Below are 16,634 nucleotides of genomic sequence, written 5' to 3' on the forward strand. Positions count from 1 at the left end.
GTAACAAATCCTCTGTCGACCCTGGAAAAGAGTTATTGCCTTCCTAAGTTAATAAACGGTTACGCCAGTTTTAGCAGCTATGATTGCAAACACGTTCTATAATTTGATATGAGCCTGTATGAAAACATTTCCAAAAAAGTCTGGACATTGTGCAAAATGTAGTAAAAAGAAGAATCAGTTAAACGAAGGATTTGTTAAATTTCTTGGATCTTTATTTAACTGATTAAAGTAGAAATAAAATGGTTTCACTGAAACACAGTTCAAGCATTTTAAACCAGTATTTAGGTTCATTGTACTCTAGGGATGTTCTGGACCTTGTTAATCAGTCACTTCAACAAGACATTTACCTCCAGAGCTTTAAAACCGCTGTTATCAGGCCTTTTCTAAAGAGGAGTAATCTTGACCCTTCAGTTCTGGAGAATTATAGACCAAAATTAAACTTTTCATTCCTGGGTATGAACATTAGAAAGGTGTCTGTTCAAACAAGTGACTGTTTCAATTCAAAGCATTTAAACGAGACATTTCAGGCCAGTGGCGTAACTACAAGCTCACAGGCCCCAGTGCAAAAAAAATAATAATTGGGCCCCCCTCAACAAATTTCATATATACAGTGTATCACAAAAGTGAGTACACCCCTCACATTTCTGCAGATATTTAAGTATATCTTTTCATGGGACAACACTGACAAAATGACACTTTGACACAATGAAAAGTAGTCTGTGTGCAGCTTATATAACAGTGTAAATTTATTCTTCCCTCAAAATAACTCAATATACAGCCATTAATGTCTAAACCACCGGCAACAAAAGTGAGTACACCCCTTAGTGAAAGTTCCTGAAGTGTCAATATTTTGTGTGGCCACCATTATTTCCCAGAACTGCCTTAACTCTCCTGGGCATGGAGTTTACCAGAGCTTCACAGGTTGCCACTGGAATGCTTTTCCACTCCTCCATGACGACATCAGGCGGCTGGCGGATATTCGAGACTTTGCGCTCCTCCACCTTCCGTTTGAGGATGCCCCAAAGATGTTCTATTGGGTTTAGGTCTGTAGACATGCTTGGCCAGTCCATCACCTTTACCCTGAGCCTCTTCAATAAAGCAGTGGTCGTCTTAGAGGTGTGTTTGGGGTCATTATCATGCTGGAACACTGCCCTGCGACCCAGTTTCCGGAGGGAGGGGATCATGCTCTGCTTCAGTATTTCACAGTACATATTGGAGTTCATGTGTCCCTCAATGAAATGTAACTCCCCAACACCTGCTGCACTCATGCAGCCCCAGACCATGGCATTCCCACCACCATGCTTGACTGTAGGCATGACACACTTATCTTTGTACTCCTCACCTGATTGCCGCCACACATGCTTGAGACCATCTGAACCAAACAAATTAATATTGGTCTCATCAGACCATAGGACATGGTTCCAGTAATCCATGTCCTTTGTTGACATGTCTTCAGCAAACTGTTTGCGGGCTTTCTTGTGTAGAGACTTCAGAAGAGGCTTCCTTCTGGGGTGACAGCCATGCAGACCAATTTGATGTAGTGTGCGGCGTATGGTCTGAGCACTGACAGGCTGACCCCCCACCTTTTCAATCTCTGCAGCAATGCTGACAGCACTCCTGCGCCTATCTTTCAAAGACAGCAGTTGGATGTGACGCTGAGCACGTGCACTCAGCTTCTTTGGACGACCAACGCGAGGTCTGTTCTGAGTGGACCCTGCTCTTTTAAAACGCTGGATGATCTTGGCCACTGTGCTGCAGCTCAGTTTCAGGGTGTTGGCAATCTTCTTGTAGCCTTGGCCATCTTCATGTAGCGCAACAATTCGTCTTTTAAGATCCTCAGAGAGTTCTTTGCCATGAGGTGCCATGTTGGAACTTTCAGTGACCAGTATGAGAGAGTGTGAGAGCTGTACTAATAAATTGAACACACCTGCTCCCTATGCACACCTGAGACCTAGTAACACTGACAAATCACATGACATTTTGGAGGGAAAATGACAAGCAGGGCTCAATTTGGACATTTAGGGGTGTAGTCTCTTAGGGGTGTACTCACTTTTGTTGCCGGTGGTTTAGACATTAATGGCTGTATATTGAGTTATTTTGAGGGAAGAATAAATTTACACTGTTATGTAAGCTGCACACAGACTACTTTTCATTGTGTCAAAGTGTCATTTTGTCAGTGTTGTCCCATGAAAAGATATACTTAAATATCTGCAGAAATGTGAGGGGTGTACTCACTTTTGTGATACACTGTATATATATATATTTAAGCAATAGAACACGAGAGGGAGTGTGTTATCGCGAATAACATCACTGTGATTTGGTCGCAGGCACGAGCCGAAGGCTAGTAGATTATTACAGCCGTGATGTTATTCGCGATAACACACGACCTCAAGTGTTCTATTGCTTTTATACAACAGTTTTTACAAAATAAAGAAAGAAAATAAATCAAAGAAGCCCTGAATTTCATATTAAATATGCTTTAATATTGACAATACCTTCCGCCAAAAAGTAGTTCCACAACGAATATAAAGTTTAACACTACAAAGCAGGTGCAAAAACTCATTTTAGGGAGGTAAGAACAAGAAGAAGAAGAAGGCAAGAACCTCAAAAGAGAAAAAAAGAAATAAAAAACCTCTCACACACACCAAAGGATATGGGTGATAACAGAACTTTTATGAGCTGCTAACTGGGCTATTAAGCTAACTGTTCACGTTACAAACACATTAATATTCCCTACATAGTGCACTAGATTGTGTATCAGATCATGGATTTATGTTCCCTACATAGTGCACTAGATTGTGTATCAGATCGTGGATTTATGTTCCCTACATAGTGCACTAGATAGTGAATTAGACAATTGATTTATGTTCCCTACACAGTGCGCTAGATTGTATATCAGACAACGGATTTAAAACGCGATCAGGAAAAAGTCTGTGTCGCCTGCGTGCGCGTTTATGTGCATGAAGCTTGTCATTAATGGCAACGTGTCAGCGTAGTAATACAATTATGGTGTGAAAAGGCTGTGCTGTTATCACAAATATCAGCACGATTAGAGCGCTTCTCAACCAATCAGATTGTAAGGTCGGAACTAAATGTTGTATAATATATTATTATTATATTACCTTTTGTTTATTCTTTATATGCTCCCCCTTGGTGACATCATACGTCGGCATGGTTTACATTTCCACTGCTATGCTGATGATATTCAGCTTTACATCTCCTCCAAATCCATTAATACTGAACTTCACTCCACTCTGACAAATTGCATCACTGAAATGAAATTGTGGATGAAAGCTAATTTCCTCAAATTAAACTGTGAAAAATCAGATATGATCATCGTAGGTCCTACAACCCTGGCAAAAACCACAAAAAATTTTCAAATTACCATTGATAATGACACTTTGTCTCCGTCTTCTAACATCCGAAATCTTGGTGTAATTTTTGATAGCAACCTCTCTTTTGACCGCCATGTAAATCACATCACCAAAACTGCTTTCTTTCATCTAAAAAACATAGCACGTCTACGTCCATCACTCTCCTTTTCTGCCGCCGAAACCTTGATTCATGCTTTTATTACATCCAGAATTGATTATTGCAATAGCATCCTTTATGGTACATCTAACAAAATCCTAAAAAAACTTCAGTATATCCAGAATTCAGCTGCTCGCCTCCTTACTCATACTCGCTCCCGTGATCATATTACACCTGTTCTACAAAAACTTCATTGGCTTCCCGTTGCTCAACGCATTCAATTCAAAATTCTTCTATTCACTCACAAAGCTCTCCATAATCAGGCCCCATCCTACCTCACCGACCTGCTCCATCAGCACATTCCCTCCCGTAGCCTTCGCTCTTCTGAGGCTAACCTACTGTCCATACCCTCTAGGACCAAGCACCGGACCTGGGGTGACAGGGCCTTTTCCATAGCTGCTCCATCTTTATGGAATGCTCTCCCCAAACACCTACGAGATTGTCCTGACCTGTCCAAATTCAAGTCACTTCTCAAAACTCATCTATTCAGAGTGGCATTTAACTTGTAACAACACAAAATAAATGCTTTTATTTTTGCTATTCTTTTTAATAGTTTTTATACTTAGATCACGACAGAAATGTGAAGTCCTAGATCCTAAAACTTGTAAAGTTTTCAGTTTCCTGATTGCATGTAAATCTGTCCTGTTTCTGTCTAATTTTAAGAAATTGTTCTATATTTGTTGTTCTCTCTCATAATTTAGCTAATTTTTAATGAACTGTCTTATGCTGCTCTCTTTGTTTTTATCTTAATTATTCTTGATGTTGATGTACTATTTTGATTTTGTACTATGATTTGTATGGTGTATGTACGTATTTGTTTTGATTATTTGTCTTATGTAAAGCGTCTTTGAGTATCTTGAAAAGCGCTATATAAATAAAATGTATTATTATTATTATTATTAATATAGTTGTATATATATACACACTGCCTGGCCAAAAAAAAGGTCACCACCTTTTTAACTAAGCAAATAGGTTAGAGCCTCCCATTGGATAATTACTGCATGGGTGATTATGTTTCAGCTGGCAACAAGTTATTTAACCCTAAGTGATGTAGTGAGTAGCTTCTCATTTGTTAAACAACCATGTTGAAAGACACATCCTGTGGTCGTGGAAAAGATGTTCATCTGTTTCAGAAGGGTCAAATTATTGGCATGCATCAAGCAGAGAAAACATCTAAGGAGAAGCTGAAACTACTAAAATCAGGTTAAGAACTGTCCAACGCATTATTAAAAAGTGGAAGGACAGTGAGGGGGAAACATCATCTTCGAGGAGGGAATGTGGTCGGAAAAAAATCTTGAATGATCGGGATCGGCGATCACTTAAACGTTTGGTGAAATCAGATGGTAGAAAAACTCCAGTAGAACTCAGGGATATGTTTAATAGTGAAAGTAAGAGCATTTCCACACTCACAATGTGAAGGGAACTCAAGGGATTGGGACTAAACAGCTGTGTAGCCTTAAGAAAACCACTTGTCAGTGAGGCTAACCAGCAAAAACTGCTTCAATTTGCTAGGGAGCATAAAGATTGGACTCTGGAGCAATGGAAGAAGGTCATGTGGTCTGATGAGTCCAGATTTACCCTGTTCCAGAGTGATGGACGCATCAGGGTAAGAAGAGAGGCGGCTGAAGTCATGCACCCATCATGCCTAGTGCCTACCGTACAAGCCTGTGGGGGCAGTGCTATGATCTGGGGTTGCTGCAGTTGGTCAGGTCTAGGTTCAGCAACGTTATGTGCCCAAAGAATGAGGTCAGCTGACTACCTGAATATACTGAACAACCAGGTTATTCCATCAGTGGATTTTTTGTACCCTGATGGCACGGGTATATTCCAAGATGACAATGCCAGGATTCATCGGGCTCAAATTGTGAAAAAGGAGAAGGTTCAGGGAGCATGAGACATCATTTTCACACATGGATTGGCCACCACAGAGTCCAGACCTGAACCCCATTGAGAATTTTTGGGATGTGCTGGAGAAGACTTTGTGCAGTGGTCCAAATCTCCCATCATCAATACAAGATCTTGGGGAAAAATTAATGCCACTCTGGACAGAAATAAATGTTGAGACATTGCAGAAGCTTGTGGAAACGATGCCACAGCGAATGTGTGCCGTAATCAAAGCTAAAGGCGGTCCAACCAAATATTACAGTGTGTGACTTTTTTTTTTGGCCAGGCAGTGTATATATACAGTATATATATATATATATACTGTATATATGTCGTGTGCCTTTATTCTCACACCTCCACCAGTGACCACCACCAAACACAGCAAAAGACGCTATATATATATATACATTGGTCTATATACGCAAAAGATATATACAGTGTATCACAAAAGTGAGTACACCCCTCACATTTCTGCAGATATTTAAGTATATCTTTTCATGGGACAACACTGACAAAATGACACTTTGACACAATGAAAAGTAGTCTGTGTGCAGCTTATATAACAGTGTAAATTTATTCTTCCCTCAAAATAACTCAATATACAGCCATTAATGTCTAAACCACCGGCAACAAAAGTGAGTACACCCCTAAGAGACTACACCCCTAAATGTCCAAATTGAGCCCTGCTTGTCATTTTCCTTCCAAAATGTCATGTGACTCGTTAGTGTTACTAGGTCTCGGGTGTGCATAGGGAGCAGGTGTGTTCAATTTAGTAGTACAGCTCTCACACTCTCTTATACTGGTCACTGAAAGGTCCAACATGGCACCTCATGGCAAAGAACTCTCTGAGGATCTTAAAAGACGAATTGTTGCGCTACATGAAGATGGCCAAGGCTACAAGAAGATTGCCAACACCCTGAAACTGAGCTGCAGCACAGTGGCCAAGATCATCCAGCGTTTTAAAAGAGCAGGGTCCACTCAGAACAGACCTCGCGTTGGTCGTCCAAAGAAGCTGAGTGCACGTGCTCAGTGTCACATCCAACTGCTGTCTTTGAAAGATAGGCGCAGGAGTGCTGTCAGCATTGCTGCAGAGATTGAAAAGGTGGGGGGTCAGCCTGTCAGTGCTCAGACCATACGCCGCACACTACATCAAATTGGTCTGCATGGCTGTCACCCCAGAAGGAAGCCTCTTCTGAAGTCTCTACACAAGAAAGCCCGCAAACAGTTTGCTGAAGACATGTCAACAAAGGACATGGATTACTGGAACCATGTCCTATGGTCTGATGAGACCAATATTAATTTGTTTGGTTCAGATGGTCTCAAGCATGTGTGGCGGCAATCAGGTGAGGAGTACAAAGATAAGTGTGTCATGCCTACAGTCAAGCATGGTGGTGGGAATGCCATGGTCTGGGGCTGCATGAGTGCAGCAGGTGTTGGGGAGTTACATTTCATTGAGGGACACATGAACTCCAATATGTACTGTGAAATACTGAAGCAGAGCATGATCCCCTCCCTCCGGAAACTGGGTCGCAGGGCAGTGTTCCAGCATGATAATGACCCCAAACACACCTCTAAGACGACCACTGCTTTATTGAAGAGGCTGAGGGTAAAGGTGATGGACTGGCCAAGCATGTCTCCAGACCTAAACCCAATAGAACATCTTTGGGGTATCCTCAAGTGGAAGGTGGAGGAGCGCAAAGTCTCGAATATCCGCCAGCTCCGTGATGTCGTCATGGAGGAGTGGAAAAGCATTCCAGTGGCAACCTGTGAAGCTCTGGTAAACTCCATGCCCAGGAGAGTTAAGGCAGTTCTGGGAAATAATGGTGGCCACACAAAATATTGACACTTCAGGAACTTTCACTAAGGGGTGTACTCACTTTTGTTGCCGGTGGTTTAGACATTAATGGCTGTATATTGAGTTATTTTGAGGGAAGAATAAATTTACACTGTTATATAAGCTGCACACAGACTACTTTTCATTGTGTCAAAGTGTCATTTTGTCAGTGTTGTCCCATGAAAAGATATACTTAAATATCTGCAGAAATGTGAGGGGTGTACTCACTTTTGTGATACACTGTATATACATTGGTCTAGTAACGTTAAGCAGGTTACACAGATTCCCAAAATCGCTTGTTGTGCACTCACTGTATATTTTGATTACATGTATTCTAATATTTTATTGTCTTTTAGTTATTTTAATATTTTACTTAACAAATATTGTCACTGCAAGTGCTGGGGATGCTACGCGTCTTTTGCTGTGTTTGGTGGTGGAGGTGTGGGAATAAAGGCAGACGACAAGGTAGAGTTCACTTTAACTGTTAAGTCAGGACTTCAATAAGCGTAACAAGACTTTAGACTTCCTAACTCCAGCACCCGAACTTCAATGCTGAGGCCTTACTGCGAGTCTCATATACAAAACGAACTAACCGCAGAACGTCCGAACGCACATGTATAAACCGGGTGCTGCATTCTGATTGGCTAAGCTGAATGTCACTCACATATCACTGCTACAATATTGCAATATAATAATAACGACCTGGCGAATGCCGCCAATGGAAAGGCAGTGCGGTTGGGGGTTGAGTTCATGTCGTGGAGCCCCAGTAGCCCCCCCCCCCCCCCCCGTAGTTACGCCCCTGTTTCAGGCTCACTACAGCACTGAAAAAGCACGTATTATTTATTTATTAGGATTTTAACATCATGTTTTACACTTTGGTTACTTTCATGACAGCGGGCGGCACGGTAGCTAAGTGGGTAGCACTGTCGCCTCACAGCAAGAAGGTCCTGGGTTCGATCTCCAGGTTGGGCGGTCTGGGTCCTTTCTGTGTGGAGTTTGCAAGTTCTCCCCGTGTCTGCGTGGGTTTACTCCGGGAGCTCCGGTTTCCTCCCACAGTCCAAAAACATGCAAGTGAGGTCAACTGGAGACACTAAATTGTCCATGACTGTTTTCGATATAACCTTGTGAACTGATGAACCTTATGTGAAGGTAAACTAACGTTTCCTGTCATGAATGTAACCAAAAGTGTAAAACATGACGTTTAAATCCTAATAAACAAACAAACAAACAAACTTTCTTGACAGGAACGGTAGTTACTCACCACACAAGATTCATCAGTTCAAGTTTTTAATCTCAAACACAGTCATGGACAATTTTGTATCTCCTATATACCTCACTTGCATGTCTTCGTACTGTGGGAGGAAACCGGAGCTCACGGAGGAAACCCACACCCAAACATGCAAATTCTACACAGAAAGGACCCGGACCGCCCCACCTGGGTATCGAATCGAGGGACTTCTTGCTGTGAGGCGACAGTGCGCCACCATGCCGGATCTTAGTAATAATAAATAATTATAATAAGTTGTATTTTTATAGTGCCTTTCTTATACCCAAGGTCACTTTACATGGGTTTTGAGTTTTAAAAAAAAGAGAATTTGTAATAATGGGTTCCACAGCTTGAGTGCCATAAGGGCCCATTCACATGAGAAGCGGTTTGCTCCGAAGTGCTGTGGTGCTACTTAGTTTGCCGCTGCACTTCTCTAAGCGGCCCACACTGCGCACTTTTGCCACATTGGGCTCACAATTTTTTCACCTGATTGAACATTGACCCTGTTTGCAGATGAGCTTTTCAATCGTCCAATAAGACGAACTGTTTGATATGACATCTTCCATTTCTTCTCCTTGGTTTTAGTAAGTCAGGGTGACTGGACTTGAGCATTTTTGCACTCTTGACAGATACATTAGATCCCCCAAATAATTTGGTCACCTAGTTTCACCTCACTGTGTGTGTGTGTGTGTGTGTTCAGAGTATTGGTTATTGTCTATGATGCAGTGTGTTATAGCCCATTCTAAAGCTCATGTACCTGCTATATGTAGTAAAAGCGACTCAGGCAGAACGAACAACACTTAACATGAACAAAGCTTAACTGACGAGTGAGGAATTTCATTAGTGGAGAGAACTTATGATCATTAATAATTAAGAGAAGTTTATTGCTCCTGTCTCCTTTTTTTAGTACATTAAACCACATTAAGCTTTTTTTATTAATGAGCGTTTTAAACTCTCAGAAAAGCTGATTCTGACAATTTCTCAGAATCTCGAGCTGTAACACAAGTTTAAAAGTGAAACAGAAAAACTGAAATCCAGAAAAACACAGATACATGTGGAGCTTTCAGACTGGAATTGACGGTCACTCCACACAAATGCAGATTTGTCTCATATTCACACTTTGATGACGTTTTACTGAAATGCTCAAACCGAGCACTGAACAATTCTCATGTGAATGCACCCTCAGACTGAATGATCTGCCACCGACAGTAACTTCTTTGAATTTTGGAACAGACAGGAGACCACTATCAGAGGACCTAAGAGATCGTGCAGGACAGTAAGGGTGTAAAAGTTCTGATAAATAGACTGGAGCCGGACCATTGAGGGATTTGTACGTTAGCAGTAGAACTTTAAACTGAATATAAAGTGGGACAGGTAGCCACTATAGCTGATACAGAATTGAGGTGATATGAGCTGACATTTAAGAATATTAAATAAACACAGTCTTTGACACCGTCGACCCAGAGATTTTCCGTAGCCGCTTAAGAAATGAAAAAGAAAAAAGAAAGAAAAAAATAGTAAAAAAGAAAGTAATAAGAAAAAAAAAGAAATAAGAAATGAGAAAGTAATAAGAGAAAAAAGAAAAGAGAAATAGAAAAAAAAGAAATAAAAAAGAAATAAGAAAAAAGAAAATTAAAAATTAAAAAGAAAGAAAAAAGAAGAAATAAAAAAGAAAGAAATAAGAAAAAAGAAAGAAAGAAAAATATAGTAAAAAAGAAAGAAAGAAGAAAAAGAAATAAATTAGAAATGAGAAATGAGAAAAGAAAGAAAGAAAAAAGAAAAAAGAAAGAAGAAATAGAAAAAAGAAAAAGAAAGAAATAAGAAAAAAGAGAAAAAAGTAAAAAAGAAAGAAATAAGAAAAAGAAAAATAAGAAATGAGAGAGTAATAAGAACATGAAATAAAAATAAAAAAGAGGAAATAGAAAAAAAAATAAGAAAAAAGAAGAAAAAAAATGAGAAAGAAAGAAAGAAAAATATAGTAAAAAAGAAAGAAAGAAGAAAAAGAAAGAAATAAAAAAATGAGAAAGTAATAAGAACATAAAGAAATAAAAAAGAAAGAAGAAATAGAAAAAAGAAAAAGAAAGAAAAAAGAAATAAGAAAAAAAGAAGAAAGAAAAAAGAAATATTAAAAAAAGAAAGAAATAATAAATAAGAAAAAAATTAAAAATAAGAAACAAGAAAAAAATTTATCCGATCTTCACCCTTTGTCATGGGGAGTGCTACAAGCTTCCATTCTGGGACAAGTGCTGTTTAATCTCTACATGCTGCCATCGGTTAGAGTAATCCTTCTGTCAATATCCTTAGCTTCTGACCCTCGTAAATCTATTAACACCATGCTCATGTGTCTAGAGGACGTTAAGTTCTGGATGCGTCACAAATTCCTGCAGATAAATAAGGATAAAGCCAAAATGATTTTACTGGAGATGGTGAACAGAAAGCGGAGAGGCTGTGATGGACTTAAAAGCCTTGTTTAGGAAGGCTCGAAGCCTGATGAAAGCCAGTGAACTGTGTCACTTTTAACAGTGAACTTAAACCCAACCTAACCTGCTCTCACCGGCTGATAGTGAGAAACTTATACACCTGGATTACTGCACTGCACTTCTTTCTGACCTACCAAAGAGCTCTAATTCAGGCTATTTCAGGCTATTTCCAGCTCACAGAGAGTAAAAAACGCTGCGGGGAGAATCCTGACACTCAGAAAAATGAGGGATCACATCTCACACCTGCAGCTACACTGCTTACCAGTGTCATTTAAAATTGATTTTAAGATCCTTTTAGTCTGCTTTAAATGCCTTCATGGTCTCGCTTCACAGTTCCTTAGTGACATGATTATTAGGCACGTCCTGTCAAGAGCCCTCAGATCAGCCCACAGGAACATGGTGACCGTAACAGTCACTCGGATTAGAAGTGGAAAGGCTGCCTTTTTTTTATTATGGCTCTAATCTATCAAGATATGGAACTGCCTACCTGATGGACACCTGAGGACTCTGGATTATCTTGGTATATTTGGGGACTTTGGTATACTAGGGACATTGTAGCCCAGTGGTTAAGGTACTGAACTAGTAATGAGAAGGTCACTGGTTCAAGTCCCACTACTGCCAGCTTGCTGCTGTTGGGCCCTTGAGCAAGGACCTTAATCCTCAATTGCTCAGACTGTATACTGTCACAAAACTGTAAGTCACTTTGGATAAAAGCATCTGCTAAATGCCGAAAATGTAAATGTAAATTTAAGAAGAGGGTTAAAACCCACCTGTTTAGATTAGTAATCTTTTTACCATTTGTACCTGCATTCTTAAAATGTTTCTATTCTATTCTTTTGAAGACATTGAGAGACTCAGATGTTCAGACAGACAGAGGAAGTTCGTTTCACCACTTGGGTGCCAGTACAGTCACAATATTCAAAAGACAATTACGAACCCACCTCTTTATTAAGCACTTGAGCTGAGAACTAACATGTACTTACTAACCCTCATTCATTTCTTATTTACTTAAAATAAAGATGTATTCTTGTACTGTTTACTTAAACTGGAGTAGGTAATGTTGACTATGGAAGCTGTTCTGTAAGTCGCTCTGGATAAGAGCGTCTGCTAAATGCCGAAAATGTAAATATGTAAATGTAATCTTTGTCGTTTTACTGCTTCATTTCTATTAATTCCTCTTTTAACTGCTTGTATCAGTATTTTTTTTGTATTACTATCATTTGAAGCAACAGACACACCAGAGCTAGTCTGATATTTGCAACAACAACAACCACCAGGTGGCGCAGCGGGATATTCTGCTAGCACACCAGCACAGAGATTCTGAACTCCTCGGTTCAAAACTCAACGTTGCCACTGGTTGGCTGGGCGCCATCTAGCAGGCATAATTGGCAGTGCCTGCTAGGGATGTAACGATACACTCTACCCACGATGTGATGCGATTCATGATACTGGGTTAACGATACAATTTTTTCCATATTTTTTAAACAAAATGAAATTGAAGACAAATTATGGCAAAGTTTGCTTTTATTATACAATACTGTATTTGTGCTTATTTTTTATTTATCTAAATAATGAATGCCCTTTTATTTCTGAGGTAGGTACAAACTTTGCAAAACAATGCTGCACATTTCCCTTTTTGTGTGAAAAAAAAACAAATGAAATTTTAAAACAAATCCCACATTATATAAATAAATAAATAATACAAATAAAGAAAGTATCCTCACATAAATACATTTGGCTGGAAAATTCCGAACCTGGCAACCCTGTAGTGACGTCACCAGGCGAGGTGAATAGTGCCAGTGCCCTCTGCTGTATAAAGTGAATATCGATTTATTATACATGTAAACAGATTTGAATCGTTACACATGTGAATCGAATTTTAACTGTCTTGTGGTGCATCGTTACATCCCTAGTGCCTGCAGCAGACACTGATTGGCTACCGTGTCTGTTAGGACGGGATGACCGGACTATGTGGGTGTGGTCTTCTAACGCTGTGCAAGGACCCCGATTAGCAGATAGAGGCGCCTGGGTGAATGAATTCGTGAACTGCGCACACGTCAGAGGAGGCGTGAGCAGGAGATACAGTGGGGCCAAAAAGTATTTAGTCAGCCACTGATTGTGCAAGTTCTCCTACTTCTCCTACTAAGATGAGAGAGGTCTGTAATTTTCATCATAGGTACACTTCAACTATGAGAGACAAAATGAGAAAAAAAAATCCAGGAAATCACATTGTAGGATTTTTAAAGAATTTATTTGTAAATTATGGTGGAAAATAAGTATTTGGTCAATAACAAAAGTTCAACTCAATACTTTGTAACATAACCTTTGTTGGCAATGACAGAGGTCAAACATTTCCTGTAAGTCTTCACCAGGTTTGCACACACTGTAGCTGGTATTTTGGCCTCCATGGAGATCTCCTCTAGAACAGTGATGTTTTGGGGCTGTCGCTGGGCAACACGGACTCCACAAATTTTCTATGGGGTTGAGGTCTGGAGACTGGCTAGGCCACTCCAGAACCTTGAAATGCTTTTTACGGAGCCACTCCTTCGTTGCCCGAGCGGTGTGTTTGGGATCATTGTCATGCTGGAAGACCCAGCCACGTTCCATCTTCACGTGAGATTATCAATGGTCTTGTATGTCTTCCATTTTCTTACAATTGTTCCCACAGTTGATTTATTCACACCAACCTGCTTGCCTATTGTAGATTCACTCTTCCCAGCCTGGTGCAGGTCTACAATTTTCTTCCTGGTGTCCTTCGACAGCTCTTTGGTCTTGGCCATGGTTGAGTTTGGAGTCTAACTGTTTGAGGCTGTGGACAGGTGTCTTTTATACAGATAACGAGGTCAAACAGGTGCCATTAATACAGGTAACGAGTGGAGGACAGAAGAGCTTCTTAAAGAAGTTACAGGTCTGTGAGAGCCAGAAATCTTGCTTGTTTGTTATTGACCAAATACTTATTTTCCACCATAATTTACAAATAAATTCTTTAAAAATCCTACAATGTGATTTCCTGGATTTTTTTTCCTCATTTTGTCTCTCATAGTTGAAGTGTACTTATGATGAAAATTACAGATCTCTCTCATCTTTCTAAGTAGGAGAACCTGCACAATCAGTGGCTGACTAAATACTTTTTGGCCCCACTGTATACCTTCCTTTAATGCAATCAGGGATCCTCAGCAACAGAAGACAAATCGACTACGCTAAATCAAGAGAACAATGGGAGAAAATGCATCAGTAAATAGAAATGATTTTCAAACCTTTTGAGCTAATGTTTTAGAAACAGACCTGTCAAAATTTTAACTTTGGACTAGAAGGATCATGGTATGGCTGGTAAAAAGCAAAAACAGTGTTTTATACTGAAGGAAGAACATTATACCAACAGGCAAACCTGGTTGGAAAAGTGTGATTTCAATGGTTTGGAGGAAAGATAAATTCTATTTTTATGTAAAAGAAGGTGATGTTTTAACCGTGAGCTGAAGTTGAGGTGCGACAGTTTTTGCAGCATTTAATGCCCTCACACACCCAGCGCAAAGATGCTCAGTTGTTTGAACTCTTTATTCTCTCAGAAGATACTGAGACTCTCTGGTTCCACTGAATGTTCTTGTATCATCTGGCTGGCAAAAGAGGCAAAACACACATGTGTAATATTGGTGACCTGTTTATTAGGACAAACCCACTGAACTTGATTTTGAAGCGGTTCCACGTGTTTCCACTGGAAAAAAAAGAGGTTCCAGACAGCGAACTAGCATATAATCTGGCACCACAGAATACTTGGTTTTTCAGCGCGAACTGTGATGTCATCTGTGGGTGTGTCAGAGTGTAGAGGTTTTGGTGCTTTCATATAAAAAGGTGCTAAACCGTGTTTGACTGCAGTTTCATTTTTCAAAGTTCACCGGATTAAATTTTGATCCAGTTTGCCGCTGATATTCGCTGATATTTTCAAAGAGATGAACTGTAATATGGCGAGGTAAAAGTGACCCGGACAGTACGAACAACGCTTAACGTGAAAAATAAAGCGTAACGTGGCTTGTTGTGCTAAAACAACGACACGCACGATGAATTCGTGCAGTACATAGAACTTATAACCAGTAATAACAGAGAGAAATTGAGTGTTTCTGTGTCGTACTTTTAGTATATTCAGCCACATTACGCTTTATTTAGGTAAAGCTTTTTTGACTCTCCGGAGATGCCGATTTTCAGAACCCTGAGCTGCATAAACACCACACGTGAAGTTAATACAGCTAAACACAGACACATGTGGAGCTTTTAGACTGGATTTGATGGTTATTTCACACAGATGTTTGTTCGTGTCGTGGAACTTTTAATGATGTTTTATTGCTCAAGCCGAGCGCTGAGCAAATTGGCTATTTACGCTGAGAGTCACGGTGAGAGCGAAGCGCAAAATGCTTCTCACTAAAGAAAACAACAACTGTGACAAACACGTCTACGTCTTCTTATCACCAATAGTTGAGCGATGCTTTTTGCATAAAAATGAACATCTGTAACAACAGCACAAATGCTCTCAGGTGATCTACACGCTCCACCATCATGTTACTACTGTTTACTACTGTTTACTTTCGTGTGTAACGCCCACCGTTGATGACACAGGCTTGGTTCCCAAAAACTGGTGGAAACGTGGGTCAGTTCTCTACAAAACACCAAAGTTCTAAGAAACCTGAACAGAACCGGTTCAAGAACCAGAGTTCTTTTGGTGGAAAAGCGCTATCAGAAGGAACTCTCTGATTACACTAACTAACAGAGGCAAAAAAAACAAAAAAACAAGAGCAAAATATTGGCAACCTTTTTATTAGGGCAAACCCACTGATCACAGTCAGGGCTGGAGAAACAGAATCCAAAACAAATACACTCTTTGGTCAAAAATATTGGGACACCCCTTCTAATTATTGGATTCATTTGTTTCAGCCACGAAAGTTGCTAACAGGTGTAATAAATCAATTATATGAAGAAAATGATGTGCTTTAAACTTTGCAGCAACAGTTTAAGGAAGGCTCTTTCCTGTTCCAGACATGAAGAAAATGTCCTGCACCTGTCCTGACCTCAGCTACACTCAACAACTTTGGAATGAACAGGAACATCAACCAAAATCAGTGCCCAGCCATACAAATGCTGCCATTTTTTGATTGAATGGGCACGAATTCCCACAGATATAAAAGTCAAAGTCTTGTAAGAAGCCTTTATTAGAAGACCATTGTTATAGCTGAAAAGAACACACAGCGGTCACTATATTTTAATACCATTTGTTTATGAAATGAAAGTCAGGTGTCTACATACTTGTGACGTATATATGTTTAATGTATGTATATATTTCTTTGTGCTCCATGTTTAGGGCTCTGGCTGACATTCTGAGGCAGCAGGGTCCTGTTTCAGCCTCACAGTTTGATGAGGACAACATGGCCACGATTGAAGGTTCACCTAAGGAGAACACACCTATCCGCAGCAACAAGAACCACTACACACCAGTACACAACAAAATCAACCATGGTATGAGCCAGCATTCATAGCTCTGCTTAATACTGCATGAACACAAGCTACGTAACACATGCATAAGCATTCGGGGTTCTCGGAGTGTGGGGTCGATATCTGATACTGATCTTATACTGATATGGAAAGGTCAAAG

General features: G+C 40.0%; 1 protein-coding gene across 1 annotated transcript in view; it reads left to right on the forward strand.

The window, feature by feature from the left end:
• LOC134334237 (protein shisa-6-like) overlaps window positions 1-16,634 on the forward strand; it is a 189,978-nt gene that overhangs the window by 31,929 nt on the left and 141,415 nt on the right. Inside the window, exon 2 of the mRNA XM_063016477.1 lies at window positions 16,344-16,498. Coding sequence (XP_062872547.1) covers window positions 16,344-16,498 — 155 coding nt within the window. The remainder of the gene's footprint in view (window positions 1-16,343; window positions 16,499-16,634) is intronic.

Source organism: Trichomycterus rosablanca, chromosome 2, assembly GCF_030014385.1.
Source record: "Trichomycterus rosablanca isolate fTriRos1 chromosome 2, fTriRos1.hap1, whole genome shotgun sequence".
Lineage (NCBI taxonomy): Eukaryota > Metazoa > Chordata > Actinopteri > Siluriformes > Trichomycteridae > Trichomycterus > Trichomycterus rosablanca.